This window comes from Morus notabilis, unplaced genomic scaffold, assembly GCF_000414095.1.
Source record: "Morus notabilis unplaced genomic scaffold, ASM41409v2 Scaffold45, whole genome shotgun sequence".
Taxonomy (NCBI): domain Eukaryota; kingdom Viridiplantae; phylum Streptophyta; class Magnoliopsida; order Rosales; family Moraceae; genus Morus; species Morus notabilis.
The window spans coordinates 1,057,376-1,071,401 of record NW_010366164.1 but is presented as its reverse complement, the minus strand read 5'-3'; the positions used below and the strand labels follow the sequence as shown (position 1 = coordinate 1,071,401).

At 37.2% G+C, this 14,026-nt stretch overlaps 2 protein-coding genes across 3 annotated transcripts; one reads left to right on the top strand and one right to left on the bottom strand.

Moving 5' to 3' along the window:
- Positions 1–4,551: 4,551 nt before the first annotated feature.
- On the bottom strand, positions 4,552–9,898 carry LOC21410122 (E3 ubiquitin-protein ligase MBR2). Of its 2 annotated transcripts, none has more exons than XM_024173129.1 (6): positions 9,603–9,898; positions 7,286–8,991; positions 6,512–6,562; positions 5,419–5,517; positions 5,173–5,316; positions 4,552–5,036 (listed from the first exon to the last, which is right to left on the bottom strand). In XM_024173129.1, the coding sequence occupies exons 2-6, from the start codon at positions 8,948–8,950 to the stop codon at positions 4,905–4,907; spliced, it is 2,091 nt and encodes a 696-aa protein (XP_024028897.1). In that variant the 5' UTR covers positions 8,951–8,991; positions 9,603–9,898; the 3' UTR covers positions 4,552–4,904. The 2 variants fall into 2 exon arrangements, with proteins under 2 accessions (XP_024028897.1, XP_010107917.1); XM_010109615.2 differs by having other exon boundaries at positions 7,286–8,969.
- Positions 9,899–12,292: 2,394 nt separating this feature from the next.
- Positions 12,293–14,026, top strand: LOC21411926 (protein ANTAGONIST OF LIKE HETEROCHROMATIN PROTEIN 1). The gene has a single exon (XM_024173218.1). It carries the CDS (start codon positions 12,453–12,455, stop codon positions 13,833–13,835), a length of 1,383 nt encoding a protein of 460 aa, XP_024028986.1. The 5' UTR covers positions 12,293–12,452; the 3' UTR covers positions 13,836–14,026.

Sequence of the window (14,026 nt, the reverse complement as noted above, 5' to 3'; positions counted from 1 at the left end):
CCTTCAAATTTACATGCCAATCTTGAGGTTATCAAAACCATAAAGGCATGCACCGTCAGGAACATCACTCACTAGTAGTGGGTATAGTATTTAGTATCTCTGTCAAGATCTAAAAAATACAACACTTTTGGTGCTCCAAAGCCAAGACGGTGAGGAACATGTATTAATACGTACGCAACACAAAGTCGGATCACTAGTATAAAAAGTGGAATATGACGAGAAAGTACATGAAAAGCACTTTAAATGACGGTTTTTGATAAAACTGTCGTTAAATATGTCATTTTTAACGACGATTTTTATAAAAAATCATCGTTAAAAGTGGTACATTTAACGATAGTTTTTATAAAAACCATCGTTAATGATATTAAGAAAGAGAGACAAATTTGGGAGGGGAAGGAATTAGAGAGAGAATGATAAAGAGAGAGAAAAAGAAAGGGGAAATGGGAAAGAGAGAGGGATTGAGAGAAATGTTTAGAGTTTGGAGATAAGAGTGGGAGAAAAATGGAAGAGAGTGTTCGGAATTATAGAAGAGAAAGAGAAATGTTCAAAATTTAAGTGAAATAGATGAGCCAGAAAAAGTCAATTTTTTTTTAAAAAAAATTTACATTTAACAACGGTTTTCTAAAAACCGTCGTTAAATGTTGACATTAGACGATTGTTTTTAAAAAAATTGTCGTTTAATGTGCTTGCATTTATTTTTTTTTTCTTTTTTTTTTCTTGTATATATTAGACAATAATTTTTAAAAATCGTCGTTTAATGTCTAGATGGTTTTTTAAAAAACAATTGTCTAATGTACTGTATGAATTTTTGAAATACAGAAATCTTGATTCCGTGTTTTTTTCACCACATTAGACAGCTGGTTTTTTTTTTTTTTTTTTTTTCTTTTTAAAGGTTGTTAAATAAGCAGCGTTTTTGTATTAGTGGATGTTAGGATCAGCTGTATATATCGTTGCTATAGCTAGGTAGCTTCTTTCTTGATGATATATTGATGATGAAAAAAGTATGCCAAAAAGTAGACGCCTAATCATTTTATGCATAATGACGCTACATGCCATGAGTTGGCCGTTATCCATCTCTCTTCTATACCCTTCTGTTTTGAGAAAGAGAATTGTGCCTTGTTTGTGTGAACCTATTTCCCTAATTAATTTTTCTTCTTATAACATTATATATGCATGAAATATATTTCGAAAAGCCCTAATTTTGAGTTTTTATGTAATTTTCATGTTAATAATCACCACAAATAATTTTATTATTATAACTATTATGAGTAAATATAAAATGCACTATTACATGTACTACTGGTAACTGCTATAATTATTACAAGAATCTAATGTGGCAATGCTCTAAAAGAAAATTAGAGTGAGAAACTTAGTGCGGGATAAGGAAGGAGTTGAGTGCTCACCAAATTAGGATGCTTTTCCTCTGTCTCTTTCAAATTTCACAGTAAAACATTCAGATATGAGATAATATTTAACATGAAAAAAATATTAAAAAACATTTCACTTTTATAATACTAATTTAACAAGCTTTCATATTCATTTCTTTCAATAGATTACTTCACAATTAATCCATATATTATGGGGCAAAGTGAGACATTTAGTATATTCTTCGTGAGCTAAACTTAAACTTGATCAGGGTTTACTAAATTACCTTCATTAAAAGTGTCATGTGTACTTGCCACCTCACATGTAAATTCCATCCATTTTTAAACGGATATGTGACGGAAAAATTAAAAATGAAACGTTTCTAAAACTCAAGGATCATTAATGTCACACTAAAAAATTTAAAGACAAAGTAAAACAATAAATATTCCTCAGCGCTAAAATTTTAATTAACCCTTACAAATTTGCATAACAACTATATATGGAGGTCATAAAACCTGGACCAACGTCATATATACGATAAATTATATTTTAAAATAAAGTGTCGCCCGTACAGTAGATACGACAATCTTCATAATAATATCAAGTCTCGACACATCATAACAAAAAAAGAGGGGGTTTGCCCATAAGATCAATAGTGTCCATAACGAGATGGAAAAGTCCACTCAACTAGCAAGGGCTTTTTTTTTTTTTTTTTTTTTTGTGCTCTACGTATATAGAGATGTCAAAAGGGCCGTGCCGGGCCGGCACGGCCCTTCTAACCCCAAGCCCATGGCGCGGGCCTGGGCCGTGCCAGGGCCGGGCCTGAGGGTTCCCAGCACTGGCCCTTGGCCCTAGTCCATAAGGGCCAGGGCCGGGCCTGGGCCCAAGCCCTTCACGGGCCGGCCCTAGCCCTTTTAATTTTTTTTTAATATTTAATTAAAAAAAGAAAATATATCATATGTCCCTAAAAGATGTGATTTTATTAAATTGAGATAATACAAATAAGTACACATAAATGATCAACTCGTTAAAAACCTTGTCAAGTAAATCTCGTGGGGAGATCGGGACAAAACCTTAGCGAAGGAAAAAAGAGTGCAGTATTTTAGGATAAGTAAATTACAAAACCTAAGTGCTTCTAGAAGATTCTGTTATGTCTAAACTCAATCTTAACCTAATTTTTTTAATGCACTTGAGTTTCACTTATGATTAGCAATATTTTTAGGATTTTTTTTAATTTCAAATTTGAGGACAAAAAAAAGTAATATATCATATGCCCCAAAAATATGTGATTTTAATGAATTAATATGAATAATTATAAGAAAATGACTAGTTGACCAGACGGCATAGGTCGGCCAATTGGCCCTAAAATGCCTCAAACCTCATTAAAATTTCATGTCGCGGGCCTGGCCCTTCGCGTGCCTGGGCCGTGCCTAGCCCTTTGCGTGCCTGGGCCTTGGTGTGCCTGGGCCGTGCCTGGGCCTTGGCGAGCCTGGGCCGTGCCTGGCCCTTGGGCGGGCCTGGGCCGTGCCTGGGCTGCGGGCCTCAAACATGAGGCTCAGCCCAGGCCCTTCTAGCGTGCCGTGCCGGCCCGGCCCATAACAGTGCAGGGCCGGGCCGTGCCAAATTTGCTACTGTAGCGGGCTGGGCCGGGCCGTCCATGGACGGCCCGGCCCAATTGACACCTCTATACGTATATACATGATTATTACTGACTGCATAGTTGTGTATAAGTGTGAGAACGTAATTCACAGGAAATAATGGTTTAGACTAGAGGACAAAGTAATGATGAGGTAAACCAAGATGATTTAAGGTTGCATTTGGTACGATAGTTCAAATCATGGTGATTTTAATTTTATAACCATAACTATGATTCATAATTTGAACATGTGGTCCAAACCATGGTTCTATAATCGGAATCAGAACTAGGAGTTTGAAACATCCAAAATCAAAAGGGGATGGTTTTATTTTTTGAGGTGATTTTGGTTTAAAACATCACATCATGGTCCAAACTTTGAACCAAAACTATTCAAACCAAACATTGGCTTTTAAGAACCATTTTTTACTTTTTGCAAACAAATAAAGGTTGGAACCAGAATCATAGACTCGTTCTAGAACCCTCATACCAAACGCAACCTTCCAATATTAACCATATTGTTGAAAGATTTTCAAAATGGAACATAAGGCGGGAGAATGGAGAACCCAAAGATGTTGATAATTGGATGAGGACTATAGAGCGTAATTTACCTATGGGAAGGTCCCTAATCTCAACTAAGTTTATTGTGCTTCGTAGTGTCATAAGTTATTAAAAGGATACAATGGCCAGTTCGCATTATGTGACACCGTGACTTGGAAAAGAGTCAGAGATCTTTGAGTACCTTTTACAATAATGGCTCAAAAAGACGAGAAAATTTATGACTATAAGACAAAGCAATATCTTATTATTTTTTTTAATGAGTATATTAGAAAATTTGAAGAGCTATCTTGTTATAGATCATGATTAGTGGTGTTATGATGGTGTTAAGGTAGAACAGATATATACGGAGATCTAACAGTTGCCGGAGTGAATGGTTTAACTTACTCCAAAATAGCTTACTGTCACTGACCTTTTCTTCTCGCAATGCAACCATGCGGCGTTAGCACTCCCGGAAAATCAGGGGCGACATCAGAGAGCCTTAGATGTGAGAAATACATAAAAGAAAAGAGATTAAGACGTGAAGGAGATGAAAACGGATGAGTACGATGTCTAGGAAATGGGAAAAAAAGAAGACATTTGAACCACATTTTCATTATCCCAAGGAAATGACACAACAATGGGACAAGGAAAATGAGAAACAAAATCAATGGATAAACGATCAAGGTCAAAAAGAGGATCAAGATGAGTGCTTCAGAAAACTCGCAGAAACGTGTCCAAAACAGAAACAACAAGCAACACAAATAGAAGGATTGGATCACGCATCAGAGTCAGAAAATATGATGCATTAAGATAGGACTTGAGTAAAATGCATGGAAACTTGAAAGGGAAATTGTTAGTCCTATGAAATCTTGATTACTAGATTAACAAAGAAAGAAGTAATAATTAGCAGAAATGAAAAGAATTTGTGCCAAACTCTGGTGGAGCAAAATGGATTGAACTTTCAGTAGAGAAACTCATCATGATCTTGGTTTTAACTAAAATACACAATACAATAAGAAATACAACCAAACAATATCATTCCATCAGTCACAATGAAGCTCAAGAAACTATAAATTTTTATCCAATGTATTACTGTTGTTGTGATGATTTAAAATTATCCATTGCTAACATATAAACAAATCCTTCTATGATCCATGAAGCAAATATGTTCTTCCGTTTCGCTCCCTCTCTCTCCCCCCATCTTTTTCATAAAACCATGCATTTTTTTGTGTGCCGACAACAAGGTTCAAGTGATTTAAGTTGCATAATTTTTTTTTTTTTTTTTGGGGGACCAATGGGTGGTTCTAGTGATACAACAGCACAAATACTATAATTTAAAGGGCTTGGACAAGGAAGGCGTTCTCTTTCATGTCAGCAAGCCTGTGGTTTTACAGATAGGGCATAGGTTCTTCTGCATTAGCCATTGTTTGACGCAGTCGGTATGGAAGTCATGTCCGCAGTCTAGTGCTCCGACATCATCCCCATCAGCAAATTCTTCCTGCCATAGAATAAAATTTAGCTTAATTAGGCAGATCTATCTAATACCTATTTTCCCCCCTTCATGCCACGAGAATCTACCGGTCTTTCATTTTCGTAGAAACATGTATAATGGAGAAAATACAAATTGCTCGTACCTGGCATATGCAACACGGTTCTGTATCTGGTGGGGATTCTACTGCTATAGATTCATATTTTTGCTGTTTCATTAGTTTCAATATTGTCGCCTCGCTCAGTCCCGTGCTAACATCTCCTATGCGTTCCTCCAGAGCCAAAAGTTCCTGTTATCGAAATATTATATTATGGAAACAACATATGTGAAAGATTCTACAAACAGAATAAGAGCAGAAAGATCCTCTGAAAAAAAATTTGATTTCTTGTACCTCATAAGACATGTTATCAACATCCAGGCGCATATCTCTGTGCCTGTCGTGCATTTCTGCCATACCATGGTACATGAATGGGTCAAAGAGCATGTAATCCTGTATTATACCAAAGGTTAAAGAAAATTCAATTATTTGTTTAAAAAACGAGAAGCTAAGTACTTTTTGCTCCCTACAGCAATTCAAGGAGTGAGACCAAAAATCCATAAACATTCACAAATTTTTATATACAAGTATCACTTGCAGGTTAATAATCATAATCCAAGAATTAGAAAATGTTGGCAAGATATAGAAGCAGGAAGGTCCTTTACATTTCACATTCCACTTTATAGGGGACATAAGGTGTGGTCAATTCCTCTATGATTTCCAAGCCTTATAGCATCAGTTAACGTCTTAATATATTGCTATCCTCTACATTATAGTTCATATTGTATATAAATATAAAAAATGTCAAAAAGCACGACAAATTTGGGAGCTCAACGTCAGTGACCTAATGTTAAACATTCAACCAAGCTAGCCTGTCGACAGAAGAATAAATCAACAAAACCAGCTACACCGAAAGGGTATCTGATATTTTGTACTTTTTTTATTATTATTTCACAAGCAATCATTTCTCAGCTATTAAAAGAGAATAAAGCATAAAAGTGGTGTCTCGATTCATTTCTCTACTAATTTTCAAGGCAGTTCCTATCACGTTACAAATTCATGTGGAAATTGTTTCCACAGCCACTATTACCATGGAAATAAAAGGAAGTTGCATTTCAGGTCTAACAGTATGGTGATAGTATTAAACATTGAGATAATTTGATTGAACTAAATTCTGTAGTAGATAACAAACAATGTCCAAGGCCTTATGTCAAATTCATGTACGAGAAAAGGAATCTGAATACAAAGAAACTTTACTTATGGGATAAAAACTTGCATGAGAACGATATAAATGGAAAGTGAAACTTGCAATGACCTGTGGCAGGTAGCAATGTTTTTATTTTCATCCAAAAGCAACAAGCAAAAGTACACCTTATTCTAAAGAATAATAATGAAAAGCCCAAGTAATGAGAACGTAAATAAACCGTAAATCGAAAGGAAATCTAACCTCGATTTGTAAGTTCTCACCCCTACGCATGGCATGCAAGACTTGACGAATCTGCTAAATGGAGAAGAATGTGTATTGTCAGTTTAAGCGTAAATAATTCATTACCAAAGGTAAAATGCCAACAATCAGTATTAAGACCAACCAAAAAAAAAAAAGAAGCAATACTATGCAGAAAACAGCAGCACACGAGTCACGTTCCAAAAAAGAGTTGCTTAGAATTTGGATTTGGCAAAAATACTTCTAAATGAAGTGCACAAGAGAATGAGGCTCTTTATCATGGCCCTCCCGTATTTGAAACTGATTATATTTACATGACTTGCAAATGATCACAGTTTTTTCGTGGATTCCCTATTGTGAAGGTGATCATCACACAAGATTCCATCTATGACTGCAAATGCAACATTTACCAAGCAAAGGAAAGTCTTGACTCTTGTCTAATTCCATGTCAAATGAACCTGAGGTGTCAAGTGCAGTGTATGTAACCATGATTAAATGCTTCTTAAGAAAACATAGTCAAGCAGTTTAAAATTTCCTGTAAATAAATACTTATCCCATCACGTCATTTAGACACAAATACGGGAAGATTAAGGTTATCGTATTACTCTATAATAAAACCAAAAGTTTATGTCACTTTCAGCTTTTCCTTTCGGGACCTAGTTCAAGATTTTCCTTCCAATTCTCACTCCCTCTTTTAAAGAGAGGTGACTCCTGTATATATCATTAGTTACAATTGACAAACTGGAAAAGAAGACAACACTAACAAGAAACGCAAACCTCAGATATTAATCGACGTCTTCCTTCAATGTCAGCAGATAAAACCCGCAATGAATTGGATATACTAAGAGCATCTTCACCTTGTCTATCTGTGAAGAATGATGACCTAAGATATGGTTGTTGACGGTTCTGGTTATTACGTCCAGATGACATTATGGTATCCCGTGTCGAAGAAGGTCCAGGCGGTAATGGGTCCGAATGACCACTGTGGCCAACAGGTTGAGAATCAATGGATGGAAACAAAGACCATGGTGCAAATTCCAGTGTTCTTTGACGGCTTTGTGATGGTGAATTGTGGTGAGGGATCCACGCAGGGGCGGGTAAAGGAGGATTACTGGACGTGGAGGCAATCCTTGTAGAGGCAGGAATACCTAGAGAAGTGCTCAAGTTTCCAGAGGCCAAACTCGAACTTGTTGGATCATGTGCCGTATTTCTCATCTCATTAGCAGGTACAAACATGGGATGGTCCACATTGGTTCTTGGTATGCTTCTTAAGCTTGCTTCTTCTCGTATGTCCGTAGCCCTTTCTCCGAATGAGAAAGAACTTGTCATGGTTCCCCCTCTTGAATTCGAAGCCCCATTCCAAGGAAAATTATGCAAGTTGCCTGAGAAACCGGGAACATGCAAATTATGAGACTGGCTTTGGGGAGCACCTGAATTGGCTCCCACTGCTGCTGTCGATCTCAAGCCTGAAGGATCACCAAATGGGGCAGGTCTCCGAGTACCTGCTGATGCTAGATTGAATGGTATAGACTCGTGGTGAGACCCAGAATTAGTCTCACTGCCAACTTGTCTTAGAGGACTTTCTCCACTCTCTGTAGCACTTGAAGAAGGAAAGGCATCGGTAGCTACTGTTCCAGCAGGGATACCAGTTCTTGGGATCTGTTGTTCTTGAGAACTACCACTCGGGGCCGATAAACGTAAACTGCTAGAAGGATTATAACGAGCAGGTCCATTATGCCACAAGCAATTTTCAGGTTGCAGATAAGAGCTAGAACTTCCACCGGAACAGGACTGACCAGAAGTACCTTCAAGAGCCTTTCTCTTGCAGGATAAACCCCAATTACCAAGTGAACCAGCGCTACCATCGGCTTCCCCCGCTATACAGCCTGAGCTTCCGGCTGAAGTCCCGATAATATCAGATGAAGTAGCGGTAGATGTTTCAGTTTCCAATCTGCTTGACAAGTAAAGATTTGGGCCTAAACTAGCTCCAATACCTTGTTCACCATTACTACTACTACCAACGTATCCTGCGTTCAAATTCACATGTTGACGCATATGATTCGAACTAGAACCTTGCGAAAAGGAAGGCCCGTTTACCTGATTGCCACCAAGACTAATTATAGCTCTCCCAGGAAAAAGCATTTCTTCTGTCACCGAACCAACTGCGTGATGAGAACCGTATGGAGACGGCCTCCCATGTTCTATTTTAGCCCCTTCATCATTGGCTTGGTTTCTAGGAGCTGATCCACTAGGTTCACTAGTACCAGCATTTACACATGTCTCGCCCGAAGATGCATAGCTCGACCACCGGCTTTCAACAGGAGGTATCATGCTATTAAAAGGACTCTGGTGATTCATGTCAGCACTACCTGAATCAGATCCCTGCCCGATATTGTCAATAGCTTCGCAAAACGAATCAATGCCGCTCTCTTGCCCTTGCATCAGAGTGAATATGGCCCACCTGAAGAATTACGTGCAAGAAACTGAACAATGTTACTAAAGTCTCCAAACACAAATGTTCTTTCGGGTTAAACAATATCTGGGCAAACCTAAAACAATGAAAAAACAGCACCAAACAAGATGATTATCGACTTATCACCAAGAAAACTTGTTCTTTCGGAGAAAGATTAAGCAGCCTTCGATAATACCAATGCAGGCAATAATAGACATCTACATTTGTGTAACGCACTATGAAAGGAAAAGAAAATCGAATGGCTTTGTAAAAATGGGGGTTCATTATTTGCCACCAAAAAAAAAAATCAACCCATTTCAGCCATGGACAATTAGATAGCAAAAATGACCGAAATGAATATTAAAGAAATAAAGAGAGAATTTCAGAAAACATAACGTTAACATCGAATTGACCAAATAAAAAAAAAAAGATTACTGGGAATGGGTCAAAATCGATCTTGAAAATCTCTCATATTCGCATGAAATGAAACGAAGAAACTCCAAGAAGAATCAAATTTCTCTGTGGTAGCTAAAGCTAAGAACATATAACATTAAAAATAATGGTCAAAACCCAAAAAAAAAAAAACAAAGCAAAATGATAGGGGGAGATTAACAGAAGAGAGAGAGAGAGAGAGAGAGGTACCTGAGAGAGCGAAACGAGTGAGATCAAAGGCGAAACCGCACGATGAAGCTGTGCCCAAAAACGGGAAAGAAACCCATTGCTTGTGAGCTTAGATTCAGTGGCGTTTTCAACATCTCTCTCTCTATCTCCGTGATTCTTCTTCTCCGACTCTCAGTTACTTCAATTTCTCTTTTCTTTCGGTGACCCAGAAAAGAAGAAAAGGCAATCGGATACCACAAAGCCAGAGAGACATGGAAAAGAGAGAGGAGAGAGAGAGAAGGAACAGTAATGAGTAATCTGGAATCTAATCTGTGGGATGCTTATGTTAAGTTATGGTTATGTTTGTGGGGGTTGGGTTGGGTTGGCATTGGGTCTGATTACTCGGAGCCATCTCATTGTACACGTAGCTTGCATGCATTCCATCTTGGGCCCCACACACCATTCTTTACTTCGAAAATAACAAAAACTTTCCCCATTTTAAAAAAATTTAAAAAATTTTAATAAATAAAATGAAACGCACGACAATTGACAACAACCAAAAAAAATAATAAAAAGGGAAATTGGGGATTATAATTAGGTGGAGAGTAAATTCTGAGAGTTAATAATATACCAACAATGTTTTTTTTTTTTTGTTACCTAATGGGAAAAAAAAAATGGAACAAGCAAAAGAGAAAAAAAAAACAATTCATATATTTCATTAATTTCCGAGCTTTTCTGAGTCTTGAATGAAAAAAAAAATCACTCTTTTTCATGATATTTGGCTTGGGTGTTTTGAAAAATTGCGTTTGAAATTTTATTTTATTACAAGTTGGTTACTCTTGTCTTTGACAAAATTTAATATTTTTTATTAGTATATGCTATTTTTTGGGTTGGGAATAAGGACATGTCCAATTACAGCTTCTCAATTTAAGTGCCCATTTGTCCAGTACACACTCTTAATCCTTTTATTTATTTATTGTATTTAGGAGTTGTTTGACATAAATGTTTAAACAACCCAGTGGAAAATGAACTTTAAGACCTTTAAGGAGAAAAATGGGATGTTGAAGCATGAGGGGAATATTAAAAAAAAAAAAATGTTGGAATAATTATTTATAGAACCCAATTATCCTCTTTTTAATTGGTGTTTCAATGTTGCAAAGTGCAAGCTTCCAACAGCTAGCTAAAAGTGAGTTTTGTGGGGAAGGACAAGGTGGATCTCATTACTTACAAATTAAAATTCAGCTTCACCAAAAATAAATAAATAAATAAAATTCAGCTATGGACTTTCTCAAAGGCCCATTTGTAGTTGGGTAAGATGGTATAGTTCGTACAATGGCCCTTTACTATTTTGTTTGCTTTGGGTATCAATTTTCTTGATAATAATACATCTCACGAATCTAGTTTTTTGTGATTCAAAATTTTTCAGAAACTTTTTCATCCTCGAAATCTTACCATTGCCTTTCTTTTTCTATAATATTCCATTTTATCATAAAATTTTTGTTTAATTTATCATAATGTCTCAAAAGAAATAATGAAAACAATTTGATTTATAGGTGGAGAAGCATGAAAACAAACTTATTTTTGACATTGCTAATTTCATTTTTGTAACTTGAACCGCAAAAATATCTAAAACAGCAAGTCATTGAAAGCAATACGAAGGCAATGATGTTAGTTAATGAAAAATGAATGATAAACAGTTGTAGTAAATAAAAAAGCTAATGTTTTAACTGAAAAGAGGCATACAAAAAATAAATTTAGAGAAAACTGAATTCAAGAGGCATGCAAAATGTTCAATGATACGCTTGAGAAGTATGATAACAAAATTTCTATGGTCCAATCTTTCAAAGCATGAGAATTATGTGATGAATACACACATGAGAACCCTATAACTTCAATTTTTTTCTAAATTTATCATTATGTTGTGAGTAACTATAAAGTTATTCTTTGAATTTTAAAAAATACGTTTCAATTGCATCTTTTATGCATTTTTTTTTTAAAAAAAAAAAAAGAAAGAGATGAAAAGACAAAAACTCTTTAAATGCTTTCTGAAAAATAGTTTAGGAATTTCCTTCAGAAACATTATGGGCCACGAATATATTTTTCTTTAAAAAATTATGTTTTGCTTTAGGATTTTTAAAATATATTTTAAACAAAATATTTTTCAGGAACTATTTGAGGGTAATTTAGTCTTTTATTTTGATTTTTCATCTGAACAATTCTTAACTATGAAAAATACCTATAGTTATGATTTTACTGAAACTCTTAAACTATACAATACAATTATGTAATTACAAATTAGATATATCAAGCAAAAGTCACAAAACAAAATTGTATAAAAATGACCGTTAAACCTATATCAAAATTAGAATAAAAAATATAACCATATATAATTATATTGAAATTCAAACGAAAAAAGTCTCAAATAAAGGAAAAGAAGAAAAAAAAGATAAGATCCTGCCCTTTACAAGTAACCTAGTTTACTATGTCACGTTTTTGTTTTTTTTTTTTTTTCTGGGCTGACTTCACTAATTTACGTTCTGCAAATGCAAATGAAAGCCTCTGGCTTCCAAGGCCACATGCGCAAAAATTTGCCAAATAAAGAAAGGACCTCCACGTGGCAAAAGACAAACTTCCGAAAAAGAAAATCCTAAAAAACAAAAACAAAATGAAAACCAAAAAAAGAAATTAGTACTCCTCCAACCGAACACAGAAACCCAAAAAAAAAAAAAAAAAAAAGCTCTCAAACTCCGAACGCTGAAGAGCCAGGTGTACTTATTAAAAACATAACAAAATTCACCTCGATTCCCGAGAAACAATAATAATATCAAATCAAATTCCTCCAATTCATTTCCCAAAATTATTACAAAAGAACAAAATTAAAAAACAAAAGAAATGGAATCCAGAAAGCTGTCAACTTTACTGTCTTCCTTAGTCTCCCAGCTCCTCCTCCTCCTCCTCATCTTGTTTAGTCCGAATCCCATTTCCATTCCCGATGACAATCCCGATTCCGATTCCGATTCCACTCTCCTCGGAAACGCTTTCCCCCTCGTAATCCACCATTTTCTCTCCTCCCAAGAAATCGCCGCCGCGATTTCCCTCATCTCCGTCTCCCGCAAGCGGAAGAAGAGGAAGCGTTTCTCCGACCAAGACGAGGACGATGAAGAACACTTCAATGGCGGTGGCAGAGGCGGAATTCTCTTTCGTCTCGGTCCGTACAGAAGCCCTGACTCGTTCAAAAACTGGTTCAAGATGACTTCAGCGACCTTCGAGTGGCTCGCCGGCTCGCTGGAGCCGCTGCTCGATTGCCGCGACCCGGTCGGCTCTCCGCTAAACCTCTCTGCCGACATCCGCCTCGCGATCGGCCTTTTCCGATTGGCCACCGGCTCCGATTACCCCCAAATTGCTGCGCACTTTGGGGTTTCCGAATCGGCCGCGAGGTTCTGCTCCAAGCAATTGTGTCGGGTCCTATGTACGGACTTCCGGTTCTGGGTCAACCTCCTGAACCCCGGCGAGCTCCATTCGGTGTCGGCGGGGTTCGAGGACCTGTTCGGGTTGCCGAATTGTTGCGGAGTTATTGGCTGCACGAGGTTCAGAATCGCTAGGGATTTCATCGTCGGAGGAGCAGAAAGAGAGGACGGCAGCGTCGCGGCGCAAATTCTGGTGGATTCTTCGTCGAGGATTCTGAGCATTGTGGCGGGTTTTCGGGGCGAAAAGAGCGATTCGAAGGTGCTAAAGCTATCGACTTTGTTCAAAGACATCGGAGATAAAAGGTTGTTGAATTCGCCTCCGGTTTTTGTCAATGGTGTTGCTGTAGAACAGTACTTAATTGGAAATGGGAGTTACCCCTTGCTTCCATGGCTAATGGTTCCTTTTGCAGACGCCTTGCCGGGCTCGAGCGAAGACTGCTTCAACAGAGCGGTCAATGGGATGCGAATTGCGGCCATTAAGACCGTTGTTAGCTTGAAGAATTGGGGTGTCTTGAGTAAACCGATTGAAGAGGAGGTTAAGACCGGAGTTGCATATATCGGTGCTTGTTCGATTCTTCACAATGCCTTGTTGATGAGGGAGGACTATTCGGCTTTGGCTGATGAGTTGGGAAGTTATTCTTCGTATGATCAAAGCTCTCAATTTGATAGGGACAGTAAATTGGTGGACGATTCCGTTGAGCGAAAAGCTTCGGTTATACGAAGCGCATTGGCTGCGAAGGCAAAAGAGTTTGATAATTCGAAATTTCAGTCTGATCCTAGTGGTTTGGTTAGATTGCAATCAACTTAGGACGTTGCTAAAGCTGCAAGGAGCTCCAAATCATTCCTTAGATGGGTAAATACAGATTTTGAATTTCTTGATTGTTGTTATCTGAGAAATTGTTGTGGCATTTTGCCTTATTGTTTGTCTCCTAACTCCTTGTTTTGAAAGGTTAGCAATTTGTTTTGTAGTTATTGATTCTTACACTGATTTTTTTTTCC